Here is a 19,517-nt window from a genome sequence, read left to right as displayed (position 1 = left end):
GGTCGGCAAGCCCTATTGGCCTTGCCACAATTACTGCTGCTTTCCATTTATTACAAACTACGAGCGCTGTCCACTTTGGGTTCTGCCGCCTGACTGTCTTGGGTAGGCAAAAGGTTGCTTTGACTGCTAGGAGGGAAGAACGGGTGGTGGGGAGGTCCCATGAAGCGATTGGATAACGTAGCTAAAGCAATCCGTCAACTGCCGTCAGCCTTGGAATGGTGGATGACCCGCGGGTCATGTATGTATCTACCAGAGGTGTTTGTGGAAGCGAAACCAGCGGTCGCGCTTGGCGAATTACACATTTTAAGCTGCGTATGAATTCGAGGCCGTCTGTAAATTCCGGAGTAGACGACATCGGGGTCACCATGGCCAAGTATTAATTTTACAGTTGTTCAAAACACGTTTCGTACCATGGTATGGAAACAGATACTGGCTATCGGCGTTCCTTGGGGCGCTGCACTCAACCCGTTCGGGGTCCACTATAACAATCGCATTCTATCGGCCCGTAACGGTCTTCAGCGGGTATGCAAGTGCTTGCACAGCGCCCAAGCTTTGCTACACAGCGCCCAAGCTTTTCTAAACGAGCGCCAACCGCTAGCGCACAATTGAAGTCGAAATGACATAAGGTGGGGCACATGTATAGTGCGAATGCACAACGAACTTTACCCCAGGGACCTGGCTGATCCAAACGCATTTGACCACTTATAAAACAAGATATCACCTCGTCCGTTCTCTTTGCGTTTCGTTATGTCATAATTTTCCCAGGTTCTTTTCCTGTCTGATACTGGAAAACAGTGCCATGCCATCAATCTGCCATGCATGGGCGCCAAAAACTTTTCGCGCAAACGCATCCGCCACAAGCCTTAAGTGAAATGCTGCCTGCACTTACCGGGACCGTCGCTTCCTTAGCAAGAGGGTACAGCTTAGAAAGTATCACTGCCCAGCTGGTGTTCTCTTTCTGACGGCCTGGTGTGACTCATTCGTCTTTGGACCACGTTGGCCGTACGGCGCTGGCCGCCGCGGGCAATAAGAAGCCTTACAAGGCCAAGACTTCCAGTTTTCCAGGTTCTGTGCATATTAGCGGAGACTGCAGGCGGGCACGCATACACGAACGCATCTTCATCGCTTTTCGCTGGTCAACACGCTTTACGCCCGGAACCAACGCCCTGTCTAGCTGTTCTCCGCCTGCGAACGCACGTTAGGGATACATGCCGTCCTGCAATTAGTTTGTCATAGTTTGATTATATTTTTCGACTTTTAAAACTTTTTTCGCAACTTTTCCAGCCTGAAATGTCAACCCTTCAGCAGTTGCCCGGCTTCTCCACCTTCACGACCACTATTAAGTCGCGCAACCTACGCTCTAGAGCGCCTCTGTTGCAGCACCGAAGCTTGATCGTGGCCTGCCGGGCTGCGAGCATCACGCGCCGTCTTTGCGTCGAGCCGGTCAACGTTGCAGCCGGCCTCCCGCCCGCTCCGCAGCCTCCTTCCTCTCCAAGTGCGAGCAACAGCAGGACCAGCAAGAAGAAAAATATTCCGTCACTTCCAGTCATGATGGCTGGCCTTAGCGGCGGCGTGCTTCTGGGTGCTGCTTCTCTAAACCTGCATAGCGGCGCTGATCATACAACTATCGCAACGGCGGCTGTAAATGCTGTTGACTCTCTAAAGGAGTTCGGACCCGCAGATTTATTCGCGCAGAGCTTCGGCCCCACGCGACCGCTCTGGTCCGCCCTACTCACACATCACCAGCCGCACCAGTCCATAACTGCATCTGCTTCATCGCTTGAGCAGTACAGCACGGTCCTGTTGCAAGCACGTCATGTTGCGGAGGACGCTGCGTCGGCGGCGCGCAGCGCTGTGGGCGGCCTGTGTGACGACTACAACCGGTGGCTACAGGTAAGGACAGATTGTGCTAGTTTTGGCCTGGGGCTAAATCAAGCATTTCTTTAGTCGCGTTTATCGCGGTCGCGTTGATTGGGTCGGAATTATCTCGCTGCCGATTGTTCCACGTCGTGTTGGAACATATCCCTGCATATAGTGATCAGCACCGAGTGCAATACTTGCCCACTGCAGGAGAGTCCGCTCCTTTGCAAGATCGTGACGGGCAATTTCTTCACTGTTGCCGGTGACATGCTGGCCCAGCTGGGTCTCGGTGGCTGTTGCGGCGGCCATGGTGGCGAGGCGACGGCCAACGGTGGCGACGAGGGTCGTCGTCGCAAAGTGGACCTGACCCGCACCGGGCGGCTGTGCCTGGAGACGTCTGCAATCGGCACTCCTCTGGGACACTGGTGGTGAGCTACGTAAACGCATTAGATAAGATTTTAATAATAGTCAACCCACATGGTGTTTCATTAACAGTCCTTACGATTTTCCGCTGCTTCCGCTTCTCATTTTATTTTCAGGTTCAACTTGTTAGATTCCAACATCCTGCCCGACAACCCGCACTGCCCCACGGCCGTGCTGACCAAGATGTTGGCGGATCAGGTGCTGTTCGCGCCGCTGGGGCTGCTCATGTTCTTCGCCGTCATCAAGTGCCTGGAGGGCAGGCCACGAGACCTGCCGCACACGCTACGAAACAGGTACGTAGCGGACTTTGGCTGGCAAGGGGCCAGTCTAGCCCTGTCTCGATTAGGATGCACGACGTAATTTAGGTTTGCTAACTTTTCCTTCCATTTACGCTGTTTGCAGCTACGTGAAGACTCTGCTTGGCGGCTACCTTTTGTGGCCTCTGGCCGGCATTCTCAACTTCGCTTTGCTGCCCAACGAGTACCGCCTGTTGTTCAATAATTGTGTCAACATCGTCTGGACGTGCTTTCTGTCAATAGTGAGTAGGGCATCGATGTTTGATGTGGCAGGGCAAGGGTGCTGGCTGGGGGAGCACTGGGAATGGGTGCACGGATGGCTACGGAGCTGGATTATGTTGCTAGGAACTGGGGTAGCTCAGGAATTTAGTCCCTTCAGACAAAGGGACTAAACTTGCTGGATTTTAACAGTTAACAGCTGGGAATTGTTGTGGAAGTTTCGCAATTAGTTTAGGTATTGTGCTACGGCGTACCCTTGTTTAGGGTGTCGGGAACTCATGCTTGTCTTAGCTGCTCTGTGCCGCCGCCTTGTCGTTACACAGATGTCCAGCGGCGGTGATGCCAGCAAGACCTACGGTGCAGCGCAGGCCGGTGCGCATGATGCGGAGGCATCCCACAGCGCCCTCGCCGCTGCCGTTGAGACGGCAGTGCTAGTTGCTGCCATCAGCGCCGCCGCGACCGGGCGACCAAGCTTCGGCTACATAACCGGCATTATTGCGGCTGCCGCGGTCGAGACGGCGCTGACGGCTGCTGCTGCTGCTGCTGCTGCTGTCCAGGAGGCCACGGCTGCGGCTGTGCCTGTTGCTGTTTCGACGACCGAACAGCAGCCGCAACCGCAGTACGCCTCCTTCGCGGCGGGCGGCTCCGTGTTGCTGGGAGGACCCTGTCTGGAAGTATGCGAGCAGCCGGTCGATGCGCTGTACGAGATCCGGTAAAGCGGATATCAATCTGAATTGGCTGCCCGGGGGTGCTTTCAAGAGGAGACGCACCAAGCCAGGACAGGCCTAGCTCTGTGAAGGGCCGCGCCAGTGGGGCTCTATGGGTCAGCGGGTCAGCGACCAAGTCTGCTGCGTGACACTGCTGCGTGACAAGTGACAGTGGTGTGAGATTTTCAGTGTAACAAGGTGAGACCTGTTTTAAGAGGAGCATCGGCTAAGTGAAGTTTTGAGCTTAAGCTACTACATTTAATGGGAGCGGATTGGCCCCTTGTTGACCTTTCAAAATCTCAAAATAAAAGCAAGGGCTTCGCCGCAACCTCAACAACGTCTTATCTAAGCATCGCTGGTGTTTTCTTTAGCCGAGCACGTGCTGCTCCCATTAGGAGCTCCTGGAATTGGGATAATTGGGATGTTAGGGGTGTTTCTGCAACGGACGGTCTGTGCGTTGGCATTTGGCAGGATGAAGATGGATTTTGGGCGGGGCCCGAGTCCCCGCGTGGTTTTCAGTTTTTGGGTTGACGAGGAGTGCATATGCGCCATGGCAGGATGGAAGACGTTTGCGAATGTTGCTGTACAGGTGTCTCGTGCGTTTTTTTGCCGATCTTGTTTTTATGACCTGATGGCGCGGGTGGTAAGCTGAATGCTGTAGTGTTTTTTTTTGAGCTGTTTTTTGAGTTCTTCCCAACTCTAGGCAGGTAGTGTCGGGTCACCTTGATGAGGATAATGTGTTTGAATTCGTCTCGTGCTGAACGGTCTTTCTTTTCCGACGTTGCATGTTTTCCCTCGTTATGTATCGATGATAGGAACGATGGACTTGACACTATTTACAATGATAGGTACACTTTGCAGTTTTGTTGATTCTCGCGGTGTGTACAGCATTGTGAAAAAAGTGTCGTACATTACGAGATATGTATGCAGACATGCTCGTGTTGTAGGGCACTTCTTTCTGTGCCTACGGGCGTGGTAAGCCTTTGTATTGGCCTAGGGTAGTTGACGTTATGTAAATGTGAATGTGGGGGGTCGTACCTGTGGTACGACATGCTGGTCTGTGCGTCTTCTTTGTTCTTTGCTTGCGTATTCCGAGGCTGGGTGTCCTGTCGTACCGCTTCGATTCCCGCTCCGAGACGTCTTGTGATGTGGCCTTTGCTACGAGAGTAGGGATTGTTATAGCCAAATTGATTTTGGGGGATAATTGTTTTCATAAAAGAATCTGCGAGCGAACTGGATATATCCAACCCGTCACAGCAAATGGATGGTGCAGCATCAATTAATTGATTTTTTTTCTTGTGGGCTGTATTATTCTTTTATGAGTGGCTGAGTAGCTATGTGAGTGTAGATAGTGACTGTGCGGTGTGTGGAGTGGAGGCGGGATGGATTGGACGTCTACTGCTTGGAGATGCAGCAGGAAGGGAGTTGAGCAGGACTGCTGTCGTACCCTGTCGTTGTAATTATGTTGCAGACTAGTAGTACCCTACTGCAGAAACAGATCATAAAGACTTTAAAAAAACATACATGAACACACATAATGACACAACACATATACACACATCCATCCGCGGCTCTACGCTAGAAATTGTACAATCCTCGGGGCCCGCTCGGGAATTTGGCTCTAAACCACGCATAGCGATCAGATAGCTTGGAACGCGAACCAGCTTGGGCTCCTCAGGAATACACGAAGCGCTGGCAGGTTGTGCACGTCGTCGTATGACTCCCATGAGGAGTTCTGTTGGTGAGACGGTGTCTCTCTGGGACCTAGCAAACACGGCGAAAGAATCACTGGCCGTTACACGCAGTCTGGAGGTCCGCGACCTCCTGCCACCGACAGCCCCTTGCTTGGTTGTAAAATGTATTTTTATTATAGATATGTAAAATAGATGCAAAATGTATTTTATTATTTATAGATTCTGAGGTGCTGTTATCGGCACACAGCAGGGGCTTTAAGGCTTGGGTAGCCTGTCCTGACAGGCGGCCTGTCAGTATATTCTAGCACCTGACAGCCGTCACTCACAACATCCCGACGTGCGGTCTTTCACAGGCCACGGGGCGACACGGCACCCCTTCGCTCGCTAACTAACAGCTCACGACCACTACCTATGGACCACTGCACGAGGAACATGACGGACGGACGTGCGCGCTTGTTGTACCCTAGGTGGACAGCTATGACGAGGGTATCTGCGCTTTCATACGGGGTCTCTAGCGCGGTAGGGGCCGCAGGTGGGGGGTGGTGGGCGGTCTGGGAAGAGCGCCGGGTCGTTGTCGTTCCCGGGATGAAGGCGGCTGATGTGGAAGACTGGATGGAGGCGGCCGAGGGAGGCTGGGAGGTTGAGGCGATAGGCAACTGGGGAGGTTTCCAATCTCAACTCAGACTTACAATGTCATATACCATAGGGTCCGCTTAACTAGCGTCATGCTAGCGCTCCCTGGCCTCATACGCCGTACACACGAGTCCTCGCTCCGCTAGCTCTGAAATTACGACATGGTCACACACGTGTTCCGAAAGTTCGTCAACTAACTTCATAATATTACAATAAGGGTATGTCTGTGAGAACAGATTTAAAAGTCAATTTTACCAGACTCATGGTATTCCAGCGGGAGTTGACGGACATAACCCGAGTTAGGATTGGTGCACCCGGGTGCACGTACGTCCAGGGTTTTTCATTGGGTAAGCTAAGGTGTACTTTAAAGTTAGGCAGTATTTAATAACGTTTACCCAAAGAGAGCAGAGAAAATCAACTCCGATCGTCGTTGGGTCTTAACTGCGAAATTTGCTTTGCCTGCGAAAAGGTAGCCGAGAGGCTAGGCTGCCCCGGGTATATAAGTGTAAGATCAGTTTTAACCCCCCTCACCTGTCGAGGATTTGCCTCGTTGGGAATAACCCACAGAAGTCCACACTTGCCGCCGCCGAAACTCTTTAGGCGAGGCCCCATCACGGTACCAACTTGGAGAAGATATCCTAATTGCTAACCTGCTCCCCGTGGATAATTGCCGCCGGTAGCCCCTTTGTAGTGCAGCATGGAAAACTTTGAATTTAAGGGTGGAGCAGCGAAAACTTCTTGCCTGGTTATGTACGGCGTTCCTTGCAACTTTGTACGAACATCCCTTTTTTGCTCCTTAGGCAGAGTAGAAGACATATATGCAGGTGCAGTTTTTCTTTTATCGTAAATTTGAATACCTATCCTTAACATGATGTAGTTTGTAGTCTTGATTTGAGCTCGAACGTGTCAACGAATCTAGCTGGTGCCTGAGGCCGCAGCTTGTGTCTTTAGGGGTTGCACTTGACAGTAAGATAAACCGAAGAGAAAAAGTGGGAGAGTCATGAGCGAAGGACCTTCCCCCAAACTGAAGCCATCTTTAGAATGGCCAACAGGAGCTGGAAATAATGTAGCCTCACCATCGGGATCTAGAACGCATATCTACGACCTTGGGGACTGCTTGCATGTGAGTGTAGATAGGAAATCTCGCAGTCCTGTCCACCTCGACACTCTGCCTGTTAAGGCATATATAACGTTCTGTTGTTGCACATCTAGAATGCTCTGACTGTTTTCCTACTTTCGTGGCATGCTGCAAGTTTGAACTCTGTCGGGTGGACGGTCCAACAATAGATTTCCCGTGCACAGGAGGTCGCAAAGTACCTACCCCACAGCAGCTGCTTACGGAGCAGAGTCGTCAGCAAAGCATTTGCTCAATCTTTTGGCTGGTGAGTCCGGGCTGTCCTTAGGCCGTGTAAAGGAGACTTAGTATGGGGTCCGTGGCTTTCCCCCAGCTCGGGTGGTGTTCCATACTGAATCATGATTAGCATTGCAGTATACATGTGTAGTAGACATTCATTTCATCCGATTTGTACTTGTTGGAGTCGTTGCACTTTAGGACCCCGGGGTCGAGCTCACGACATGTTGCAAGGAATGGAAGCCCTTGCGTCTTTGGGTTGCCAGCGTAATGTTGTGCTTCAGGCTAGGCCCATTGGATTGGAAGTCTTTCTCTACCCTGGTAGCTCGTCTAGGGCGTGCCTTTCCATCGCGCACCGTGGCGATGGATGCTGCGGCTTCCCCCGATTTCGCCGGTGATGCAGCCTTCCTTCTGCCTCAGACCTTCCTTCTGGCAGCTACCATTCATCGTTCCCGGAGAGTCTTGTTGGGCATGTATAGCTCCTAGCGGCGCACTTCCGGCCCATACCGTCTGACTTGGGTCGGCCTAGCTCAGCATCGTTGCTTTCAATGAGCGCTTTATGCACCCCAGGCCACTTTGCTGGCAATTTTTGCTTTGCCACTCCCGGCGCCTGGGGTACTATGTGCCTATGCATCTCGACCGCGTCTGTACCTGTAGTGTCAAAAATCTCCGTTGCGCGCCTTTCTGGATAGATTTCCCTTGCCCTCCACGACCGCCATGCGAAGTAACGAACATCACGACAGTCGGGGGTGCCATATTAGCCTGTCCTCTTGCTCAGACTTGCGCTCTCGGCCACCTTCCGTGTGTCATGCTGGTGGGCCAAGGGGTATCATTTACATCCCACATCATTCAAGTCATAGCCACGTCGTGGCTTGCAAGCCTTGGGTGCTAAACCAGAGAGCCATGTCTCCCCTTGCCGTTCGCAGGGCCATCCGCGAGCTAATGCAGCTAGTGGGTAAGGATGCCGATTCAGTGATTCGGGACCTGAGGCGCTGCGGGGAGGTATATCCCGCGGCCAACTCGCTCCTGCTGGTGTTGGAGAGCTACGATGACCTACCCCGTCTGCAGGTGGGTGGAGCGTTGGGATGAAGAGGGTCTTCAACTCGTCAGTGATGAAGGCGATGAATAGACATTATACAAGTTTTAAATGGGGCAGGGCGCGTGTGTACCCTGGTTGAGGAAAGACCGGCGGTTTAGAAACTGCCGGCTAGGGCCGAAGGAAGGGCAGAGCCGAAGGAAGGGCAGAGCCGAAGGAGGGCTTGGGCCGAAGGGAAGAAGTCTCAGGGAGACTCGTGTTCGTCCACGCCCGGACACATTCTCGCACCTGCACGATCGAGGGGGAACGTAAATAAATACCCATATATATGCATATATATACGCATATGTGTATGAATTGCACGACCGCTGAGCTTTGCCGGCGGTTGCACGGGCCGGGACCATGGATATCGCGTGGCTGGCGTGAAGGGAGAGCCTCTGGATTTCTTGTATAAGCTGAGTCTTGTCTTAGGCTCTCACGCATCTGGGTTCTTTTGCCCGGGCATGAACGGCCACTGAGGTACTCGCCTGACGCGCTGGGTTTTGTCGCGACCGCGACCTCGACCCCACTTGGAAAGGCGGTCGTGGATCGGCTCAGGCTGGAAGACTCCTCGAGGCGCAGGCTCTACCAAAGCAGCTCAACCGGAGCAGCAGCAGCACCAGCAGCCAACTTCTCGGGCTTTGCAGCTTCTGCTGGTGGGACGGCTGCATCACAGGACGCTGGTGCTGCGCCAGGCCCCAGCAGTGCTATTGCCAGCGCGAGCAGCCCTGCAGCACGGCGACGCATTAGCCATCGGGCGGGATCTGGAGCGGGTCTTGGCGGCGGCGGCGCCGGCGGCGGTAGCGCCGCCAGCCGAGGATCCTGCGGTCTTGGGGGTAAGCACGGCGGCGACGGAAGCGGAGCCGGTGGCGGCACTAGTACCGATGCCGCTGCCGCAGCGGGTGGCGCCGGCAGCCAGGATGTCCCGCTGCATCGAGTTACTCGCCTGGCGCTACGGTGCAACATCAACCGGTGCGAGACAGCCAAAGAGCGGCAGCGATACAAGGAGCAGCATTCCCGCAGGTGGGTTCCCAAGAGAGAGAGCGGAACATAACGGCTGGGCCATGGGGCGACTTGCCGCCGAGCACCGGCACCGTCTCCTGACCCCAAGAACGGTGCTAGCCCACCTGCGTTGTCAGTTTATCAGGCGGAAAGAGAGCATAGAACAGGCGCCTGCGAGGCGCGCTGGGGTCTGTGGGTGAGGTCCATGGCGATGCTGCTCCTGACAGTACCCCCAACATTTGTTGGCGTGAGTATTCAGAAGAAGCGATCACCGTCTCCCATACTTTTCACCATTAACATGGATGAGAAATCTATTACTTTTTCCATTGTTTTTTTGTCCATCCATGCCCTTCCGGTATGCAAATACACAGGCGCGGTGCTCCGTTGCTGCAACTGCTCGGTCTGCCGCCCGCGCTCCTGGACGTGCTGCATGACGGCCCGGAAGGTGGCGCGGCCGGAGGGCGGGACGGCCACGCCATCAACGGCCCTGCACCTGGAGAGCATCTCCTTGACCTGGGCTTTCTGGAGCGATTGCCGGTGCGTGCTTTGCGTGAGCATCTCTATCTATCTATCTATCTATCTATCTATCTATCTGCTCTCCCGCGGTGCCACGGTCCGCGTATGCACACGTGGCCGTTGCGATATGGGCAATAGCCGAGGCGCACTGGGGACAAAGCATGGCTGGGCACCTTGCAATCATCTTGGTTCGCTGCCACAGCTGGGTTACCTTCTTTATGGGAAGGACTGAAGAGACGTATCCCTCCGGAACTCCTCTTTCCCCCTCCCCAGGTCAGTCCTGCTTCTCTTTCCTTGGCAGCAGCTCCACTCGTTCGTGGTTCGTCTTTCCCCCCTCCCCAAAAGATCCCTCTGTAACTTCTCTTTCCCCCCTCTCCAAACCGGCCCCTCCAGGCGCTGATCAGTCTGCGTCTTGCGGTTCCCCTGGACCTCCGGCCGCGGCCACCGGGGCCCGACCGCGGCTCAGGCGGCCTGGCCGCGCTGGCGGCGCTCCGGCAGCTGCGGCGCCTGGACCTGCTGCCCATTAACGGTCTCACCTCGAGCGACATGGCACCGCTGGGTGAGCTGGGCGGCACTCTGGAGCACCTGGAACTCTACCTGGTAGGGAGGCCTGGGCCACCGGCGCTTGGGCAGCGGGGTGCGGGGTGGGGGGTTATTTGCTGCACTCGGTGCGCAGCAGATTTGGACACAGGAGTTGCGCGGGATTGAACATTGGGCGATTGATTGAGCTTAAGTAGGAAAGCAAAACCCCAGTACAGGTCAGGCGTAGCTGGATACGCAGCCCTGTTTAGGATGGGTTGTGCAGGTGTCAGTTATCATTGTATCGTGTGGATTTGGGGGCATATACGCTTGTGCCTGGGGCGGCTAGGACGCTGCATGCGCCATGCAGCGTCACTGCGTCATTGCATCACCAACAACTGTGAGCGGCGAAGGGGGGGCTTCTTCCTTCCAGGGTTTCCCCTTGCCCCCCTCCTTTTGGTCAGTTCTACGTCTGGTACACTCTTGCCCTGGCAGCAGCTTCACTCGTTCGTGGTTCGTCTTTCCCCCCTCCGGAGTATCCGTATCTATCTCTCTGGTATCAGCATCACTCCGCGTATATGTGTGGTTCATCTTCGCCCCCTCGGGGTTCATTGACTTCGCTTTGGTCTGCCTCGTCAAACTGCATTGGCTCTCCTTCGGTTTCACGCTGCTTTGTCATACCTCACGCGCTGACCCGCCCATGCCCCCATGTCCACGTCCTGGTCATGCCCCAGGACGACCCGACCACCTTGCACTGGCACCGCCGGCCGGACGGCTACGGGCCCCCGGACACCAGTAGTCTTCCGCAGCCGGGGCCTATCATGCTCATGAGCAGTCGCATGGTACGGGATTTCGAGTACGCCAACAGGGTGTACCCTGCCTGGACGCGCCTGAATGCGGTAAGTGTATTGCGATTGCTTCCGCGGGGAAGTGTGAGATTCAGCAAGGGTGAGTCTGGTGCTTTGTCAGCGTTTCCACGCGACATGAGTAACACCCAACTTTGCATTACCCGTCTGTGGTTCGTCTTCTCCGCCCCGTTTTTCGCATATGAAAATATACGTGGCGCAGACGGATGGCTGCAAAGCAGCAAAAGACCTCTTTGTCAGGTTTGGCCAACCAAACTTGATGATTGCAATGATGCAGAATACGGCGACTTTAGGACAGACGCCGATCCTACAACCTGACGTCGTCCTCAACGCTCAACCTCCGTAAATCGTCTCCCGGCCTGTTGCCCCCTTGCTGCCGTTCCTTCATGGCAGGTCCTGGCACGTCTGCCGCGCCTCGCCAACCTATGCATCACCGGCTCCGCGCCGTTCTGGCTGCCCATGGGACAGTACCTCCTGGCGGAGCATCCCAACCTTGCCAACCTGCAGCTCTCATGCACCACCGCGCCTGCGGAGTTCGTGGCCTCACCGGCATGTCCGGCTCGCGGCGCCGCGCAGCAGAGCCTATCGTCGCAGGAACCCCAGCCGGCGGGACCGGGGGCGACGGCGCCAGGCGGCGAGCGGCGGACTCCGGAGCCGACGCGGCTGAGCCCCGCTCCCGGTCATGGTGGTGGCCCGGCGGGGCACCGAGGGCTGCCGGGGACTTCAGGGAGGGCGGGGCGCCACCTGCGGGTCATGGTGCGCCACGGCGAGGGGCAGACGCTGCTGGAGGACGCAGCGCAGCTGCTGCCGATGCAACCGGTGCCGCCGCAGGTGCGTCTGTTGGTGCCGTCTCTGGCGAGGCGCTGGGTTAAATAAAGGAGAACCCAGCGCCACGCCACTGGGTTAGGTAAGGGGAGAAGCCGTCGGCTCGGAAGGCCCATAAGCTATGTACACCAGCTGAAGCCTTTTTGTGCGGAGTGGGATGTGGACGAACGAAATGCTGTCAATTTAGCTAATGCGTGCACGGAGAGGGAGGGGATGCGTAGGGTGTGTGGTCACAGAAGCAACATGTGGGAGAGTTGCGCGCATGAGCGCTCGTTAGCCGTAATGGTCCATTGAGTTTCTAGTAAGCAGCGGAAGGGAGTGTGGTCGCCTGTATAGACGCTTACATACTAGTGCCGTTCTCCCCCATTATTACTATCCAAGGCATTACTTGTCAGTGGCTTAGGGTTTACAAATCTTCCTGCAGTATGTAGTTATAAATATATTCCTGCCCGGTATCCGTCTAATCCTGAAGTTTCCGTCTATCTCTGGTATCTGCTTCAATCGTCAATGGTTCGTCTTAACCCCCCGGATGTCTGGCCCGCCCCCCGGTGTGTGTAGGACGAGATCTTCTTAGATGTATGCGGCGTGGGAACGGTGAGTCACGGCCAGGATGGAGACTTTCACGAAGGCTGGGGCGAGAGTTCCGTCCGCGGAATGGGGCTGCGGGTTTGCATCCTGTGATAAGACACCCTTAATAAGACATTACCGTCGACTTCTGCGAGAGATTGTCACTGAGACTGAAACTCTGCCTGGAGTGATTCATCTGAGTGTGTTGCGTCCGATGTAAGGACCGTGGGTTTTAACTCAGGCTGGGCCGCAATCCGGACCGGATATGCATGTGTGTATTAGTTCTGTATTAGTTTTACGAAGGTTTGGTGGCAGTGCGCGGCTATGTGAGTGCGGTGCACCGGCGACAGCGCGACGATGCGCGCGGTGTGCCCCCCGACCCCCCAGACACACAGCCATGATATAAGTAGTTCAGCTAACCCGCCTTTTATCATCGGAGACCCATGAGCTGGATCAGAGTAGGGCTCCGTTCTGTGTGCCACCTTTTTGGGGGCCTTGCCCGTGCCCATGCCCTCGGTGCTGGACGGCCTTCGTGTTACCCTACCCGCCGTCAGGTGCGGACTGACCTGGGCGATCAAATCCGGGAGCTTCTGGCCGCGCTGCCGATTCGGTCGCTAGTGATGCTGCATGTCACCTGGACTGACCCACGGGTCGTTACGGAGGTCCTGAGGGCTCTGCCTGCGGTTCAGGGAGCCGCTGCCGGTAGCGGGGATGCGTCCTCCACGACCGGCAGCGGAGCGGAGCCCTCGGCCCAGCAGCCGCGCACCGTGTTGCGGAGACTCCAGGTAGGACCTGCAGAACACCGGCAGGTCGTGTTAGTTGCTGCTGTGAGCGCGTGACGAGTAGCTCGGATGTTAGGATGCTGGGGTTTGCGTGTTTCAAATTGTAAAAGAGTGAAGTGCGTGTTTTCGCGAGGAGCTAGAGCGCTAGAATCCAAGCATGGTCGCACCTATGCAGCGCACCGTCCAGCGCGGGGGGAGATGGGGAGCCGACAGAGCCGCAACGGGTTGTGGCTTGCGACGCTGCTGCTTCGTAAACGAAATGACTGGGCGACAGCATATATATGCAAAACGTGGCTGTGTGATTGTGGAAGGGTCAATCGATAAGGGTTTGTAGCTATCGCTTTGTGGTTCACCCCGGGTGTCATGTTTGGCGACGGCTAAAGATTCGGCTTCTGATACTCTGCAGGTGTGGAGCCGCGACAAGGAGGCCTTCGACGTTAGCAACCGAGTTTTGCTGGTGAGGGTGGCCTCAACGCATCAACGCACGAGCTCATGCATTTCCCATTTCCCTTGACACCTGACGCAGCAGCACCTTACCTCGACTCTACGGACATCCAACCCACCTTGCTAGCTGGCACCGCTACAGGATCTCGCTAAGTTGCAGGATATCAGAGTCCTATATAAGCACAATCATCGCGGCGCCAGCATAGCAACCCCTTCCCACTCTGCCCGCCAGTGGACCCCTTTCCGCTTTCTAATCCCCTCCCCCTTCCCTTCCCTCCCCTCCCCTCCGCCCCCTTTCCTTTCGTTTTTGCATGTAATGGGCCTCCCCTGAAACGCTCCCTCAGCAATGCGAGTCCTCGTCTGAGAGGCCTGGTGTCGATAGGTGTAGCCCCAAGACCGGGACGGCGTGCGGGCCACAGGTACGTCGTCGTATAGAGATGAGAACGCACATGGAAAACTCAGGCAGCAGAAAATTCCTGCCCTTTGGCTCCCGGGTGTCTTTCCCTGCGTTCAAGCTTCCCACACCTTTGCACCTTTCCTTTTTCACGGCTGAGCCATTTACTTTACGGTGTGGTGGATATGCCGTCATCAGCTGCTTGCACTTGATTTCGGCCAATATAGAGAGGAGAGTTGCGCTCCGCAAAGCTGTGGATGTTCCACTTAGGGTTGCAGTCTTCACCTCTCCATCCGTACGTGGCCCCCAGCGCCCTAAACCACCAGTACCGGGCCCTGTCGTCCCGATTTCACACGGCTGCTGTCCTTCCCTCCTCCTCCAGGAGCTAGTCATCCACGGGCTCCTCCCCGATACCCTGGGCCCGCTGCTGCCGCCCTCCTTGAAGCGCCTCTCCCTGGCCAATCGTGTATCGGATGAGAGCGACACGGACGCCGACGGCGTTGAGGGCTCCCAGGGCCGCAGGCAGGCGGTTGTGCAGGTAGGCCACCCGAACCAGGCTATGTGCCTCCCGGCCATCTTCACCCACTTGGCTGGCTTAACATCGAACATCTTTATCGCGCATTGGCAATAACATAAATTTTAACCGAGGTTCCCTGGGTCTCGTCCAAACTCTTGAGAAAGAGCTCCACAGCTAAAGAGCCACAGCAGCCCAACGGCGTATATTAGGCTCTTTGGCACGCACTATTCACACGTCCTCTGAGTCGGCATGCAGGGATTATGATCGGGCTTGATACAGCTATTTTGGGGGCTGGAAGAAACCCTCCAATGCTGTTTGCGGTGAACTTGTCTTTATTGTTGCAGGTGGAGTGCCTGCCGGAGAGCCTGGAGGCCTTGGACATGCAAAACATGACCCTGCAAGGTGGGTGGAGGTGGGGCGTGTGGATGACGGAAAACATCAGGATGGAATTCCCGATGGGAGCCCTCCTCGTTCGCTGCGTGTTCCTGTTCCTTGGACTACCCTCGCGGCTTCTTTTCCCTCCTTACCCTCGAGGCGCACAACCAAGAAGGGCGGCCTCTGCCCTCCTGGGGTGCTGCGAGGGCGGTTTGCAGTGATCAAGCGCGGCGAAATGTAACGCTGGAGTGCTCTTGACAGACTTGGGGCGTGCCGAAAAAACAAGGTCCCCCTGCCTCAAAGTTTAAAAGTCAAAATTAAAACCATCGACTCCGGCTCGCGATGTACTTGACAACGAGTCATCCTCTAAAACCCGCAGCTCCTCCTTACTTTATCGCTCTTATCGTGCATCGAATCGCACGTTTACGAGGAATTGTTGCGTTATGATAATCCAAGCACTCTCTCCCCTTCCTGCACCTGCTTCCGGGCACGGCATTTCCACAGGCACGGTTCCTGGCCGCGGCCTACCAGAGCTGTGCCACCTGTCGCTGCACAGCTGTGACCTAATCAACCTGGACCAGCTGGCGCTGGGACCCAGGCTGAGGCGGCTGGCGCTCTTCCGCAACAACATCGTCAGCAGCAGCATGGAGCGACTGGTGGATCGCTGCCCGGGCATTGTGGAGGCAAGACAAGCGGATGTATTTTAGTAATGGTTGGTAGGCCGTCCAGCCAGGTGCAAGGGGATGCGGACGTTTACCTATTGCTGCCCCAAATTGCACCCTCCTTTTTACGTTGGGCATTGCGCTATTCCGTGGAACCTAAGATGCACCTCTGGTCCCACAGTATGAGTTTAATCTGTTTTTTTAATCGTGTTCAACTCCACGAGGGCAATAGCATCGTGTATGCGTCCATCACACCTTCTTCTTGGACCCTTCCCCCTGGTCTAGTAGTTTGCAGCTGAAGGGCGGCGCTCGAGTGTCTTGCATGGATTTACCCGGCTTTGCTGTTGCGCGCTGCAGAACCCCCACCGCTAAGGCCCCTATGCAGCGTCGTGCTGTTCTTTTCTTTTCCTTGTTTCCACGTTCCCGCAGCTCTCTCACACGCCGTTGTTACAGATACCTAATCATGTTTCCCCCGTTTGCCCCTCGCAGCTAAACCTTCAGGAGGCCTTCTCGCCCGACGCGGCGCACCGGCGGCTGCACATGTCGCTGGCGTGTGCGGGCCTGCTGTCGGACCTGCACCACATCGGCCGGTTGACCAGGCTGGAGTCGCTATCGCTGCCCATTCCGCACTCCTGCGAGGGCATGACGGCCATGGTGCCGCACCTGGCGGTGGGTTTTTGGCGGGATGGGGGCCACCCTGGGGTGGCATGTGGGCGCAGAAGGCACGCTGAGTGGTGTGAGGCCGGCGGTTTACGTCTTCTCTTGCCTGCGTGGTTGGTGTCTGGTTTGATCGGTGTGCTCGCTGGATGGTTAGATACTGTCGATGCAGCGGCACAGTACACAGCTACTGCCGTTTTATGTACACATTGGTGCGGCCCTGCCACGATTGGTTCTTTGCATCTCCCGCCGGTAATGATGACGCCTTTTACTTAGCTCTCACATTAGCGTATATGATTCCCACCCGGCACAAAGAACCCTGGAAGGTGCGTGAGCTCGCTCTGGCCTTTCTCCCCTTTCCCGGCCACTCCCGTATGTAGGCGCTTCCCAGCTTGCACAGCTTGCTGGTTCAGGGCCTATGGGACCTGTGCGTCCCCTCGCTCACCTGCCTCACCGCCCTCCAGCGCCTAGAGTGGCTCAAGCTGCACATGGTGGTGGACACCAGGTGCTACAGCCTCCAGGACCCGGCTACTGCGCCGCCGCAGCCGCCACAGCAGCAGCAGCAGCAACAACGGACGGGTGCTACAGGCAGGCAGCGGGTCCGCAGGCGCGGCGCGGCCAGGCCGGAGCCTGCCGCTGGGAGAACTCCACCAGGGGCGGCGGCGGCAGCAGGGGCGGGGCCGTCAACTTCGGCAGCAGCGGCGGCGGCGGGTCCACTCACTGCGACGTCTACGGCGGCAGCTGCACGGGCCGCGTCGCCGCGATCTCAGGTTCGCGGAGCAGCAGGAACGCAGGATGGCGACAGGCCAAGTAAACCGCTGACCCGTGGGTCTGCTCGACCTTCAGCTATGCGCCATCCAGCGGCGGAATCGATTGCCGGCTCCCCGCGGAGTACACGTGCTGCTACTCGTGCGGCGGCAGCAGTTGCATCCGCCGCTACCGCCACCGCGGCAGAAGCGGCTGCTGCTGCCGTAGCTGAAGCGGCGGAGGTGGTAGCTGGCCAGAGCAGCGGTGGCGCTAGCATCAACCGCAGTGCATCGGCGGCCGCGGGTGCTGGTGCTACCGGAGGTGTAAAGCGGGGTGCGGCGACGTTTCTTACCGGCCGTCCAGCTAAGCGCAGGCGGCGCGCGGTACAGGGGCTCGATTCTACATCTGACGAGTCTGATGGCGAGCGTGGCAATGCGCAGAGGACGTCCGTGGAGACCGGTGGCCGTACCGCGCAGGCGGCGGCGGCGCCTGGTGCGGCCGCCGCGGCCTCCGGTAGTGGCGTCGGTCCGTCCTGGCCGGGGCCGACGGCGCCTCCCGTGACGACGTCGCGGTACAACCGAACGCAACGGACGATGACGTCGTCAGCGCCCTCCCCATCCCAGACGCATCCTAGTCCTGCCAAAATTGCATCGGGCCTGCATGATGCACACACGGTCAGCCGGGACCTGTACGAGTCGCTGGTAAAAAACCTGCCGTACACGCGCGTCGGCCTGAAGCTCATCACCATTACCTTCAAAGCAGAGGACGACCATGGCGGTGAGGGTGATGGCGCTCGGGCCGGTGACGAGGCTGGCCCGGCGCCTGGCGGCGGCGGCGCCGCGGGGCAAGACGCACCACAGGGTGGCGGTGAGGGGGGAGGCGGCGGTGGCGCTGCCGCTGCAGCCTTGGCCGCAGCAGCTGCCCTCGCCAACATGCTCGATGGTGGTGGCGACGGCGGTGCTGCAATGCCAGGCGGCGGCGGTGCAGCTGATCCTGGCGGCGACGCTGATGCTGATGGCGGCGTGGACGGCGACGGAGCGATGCCAATGGAAGACATGGCAGCTGTCTTGGGCGATATGGGCATGCAGCTCATGATTGGGGTGGCCATGGCAGCGCTGGGTATGCCGGGTATGCCCGTACAGGTCAACATGGGCGTGCATGGCCCAATCCCAATGCCTTTTGGGCCGCCTCCGGGTGCCGGTGGCGGCGGTGGCGGTGGCGGTGGCAACGCGCAGCCTGACGGCGCTGGGGCAGCTGGCGGTCCAGGGGCGGCGGCAGCGGCGGCGGCTCCAGGGCTCGGGGCAGCGGCGCAGGCCGGAGGCGGTGGGGCAGGTGGAGCCAATCATCATGATGACGATGATAATGGCGACGGTCACGGGCAAGATGCGCCGGGAGGAGGTGGTGAAGGCGAGGGGCCGGGGGGCGCGCAGATCGGATGCGCAGTCATGTAGTGCACGTACAGCTTTGCTGCAGCTGGGAGATGGCGGGAGACACGGCTTAGGTCTTTTCTTTTTACCAAGAACGAGGGCGGCTTTCGAGTACAGGAGGTTCTTCTGCGTCACGGATCGCAGTCAGAGCTGATGGCTGATGGGAACACGAGCACCGCACCGCACCAGCCCACTCCCCTATCGCCACCCAGGCTAGGGCCCCATTCCCACCACTCTCACCGGTCGTCGGCGCCAGCAACGGGCCGGAAAGAGCAACCGTCTGCCTGTTGTTTGTTGTTCGGGCCCTTCATGGTGTTGGGCCCAGGGTGTCGAAACGGCCCCCACGGTTTCGGGTCGGCCGGCTACTTCGGCGTGAGCTTACACGCCGCAGGGCAGCAGCACATGGGGCAGGGAAAGAAGGCTCACTACCGGGCATGTTTTGCAAGTTGATAGGCGAGCAAACTATGTAAAGTCTGCTGGCGGCGTGTGTAGATTTTGGTGAGTGGTGTTGTAAATCCGTACTTTGTGTGGGGTGTGCAGACACACCGATGGTGGCGAAGGCTCCGGAGTAGAACTAGGCTGTAATGAATAGCTGATAGAGCTTTAGGCAAGTGGGCTGTTATGTTTTCGTCCGGCTTGCCGTTGTCGGACTCACGGCGAAGTCACAAAGTCAGGTCTCCGGGCATATGCATCCTCCCGCCTGCCATCCCGCCGGATTTGGTTGGCTCCGGACGTGTGGGTTGGGTCGGTCTGCTTGTGTAGCGCCTTGCACCCTAGTAGCAGAGGAAGGGTTATGGCAGTAGCAGCCACCAGCAGTTGCTGGTACCGCTGCTGCTGATGATGCCCGCCGCAGGAAAAGCACCCTGGGGACCATCATTTCCCCCTCGGACCCGTTGTGTTGCAGGAGCCCGGTCCCACCGCGGGCGCTGAAAAAAGGCGCCCGCAGAGCAGGCGATCCG

General features: G+C 57.2%; 1 protein-coding gene across 1 annotated transcript; it reads left to right on the top strand.

Annotated features, from left to right (window-relative positions):
• Positions 1-1,551: 1,551 nt before the first annotated feature.
• VOLCADRAFT_118441 (uncharacterized protein) lies at positions 1,552-18,582 on the top strand (the record flags this gene model as incomplete). The annotated part of the gene is made up of 19 exons (XM_002953674.1): positions 1,552-1,893; positions 2,071-2,288; positions 2,400-2,576; positions 2,686-2,821; positions 3,122-3,510; positions 8,110-8,251; positions 8,935-9,281; positions 9,632-9,797; positions 10,170-10,376; positions 11,030-11,194; positions 11,555-11,992; positions 12,545-12,580; positions 13,108-13,338; positions 13,742-13,792; positions 14,556-14,711; positions 15,035-15,092; positions 15,570-15,721; positions 16,217-16,396; positions 16,765-18,582. The coding sequence occupies 19 exons, from the start codon at positions 1,552-1,554 to the stop codon at positions 18,580-18,582; spliced, it is 5,409 nt and encodes a 1,802-aa protein (XP_002953720.1).
• Between the last annotated feature and the right edge of the window lie 935 nt (positions 18,583-19,517).

This window comes from Volvox carteri, assembly GCF_000143455.1.
Source record: "Volvox carteri f. nagariensis unplaced genomic scaffold VOLCAscaffold_37, whole genome shotgun sequence".
NCBI lineage: Eukaryota > Viridiplantae > Chlorophyta > Chlorophyceae > Chlamydomonadales > Volvocaceae > Volvox > Volvox carteri.
This window is presented reverse-complemented; position numbering and strand designations above follow the sequence as displayed.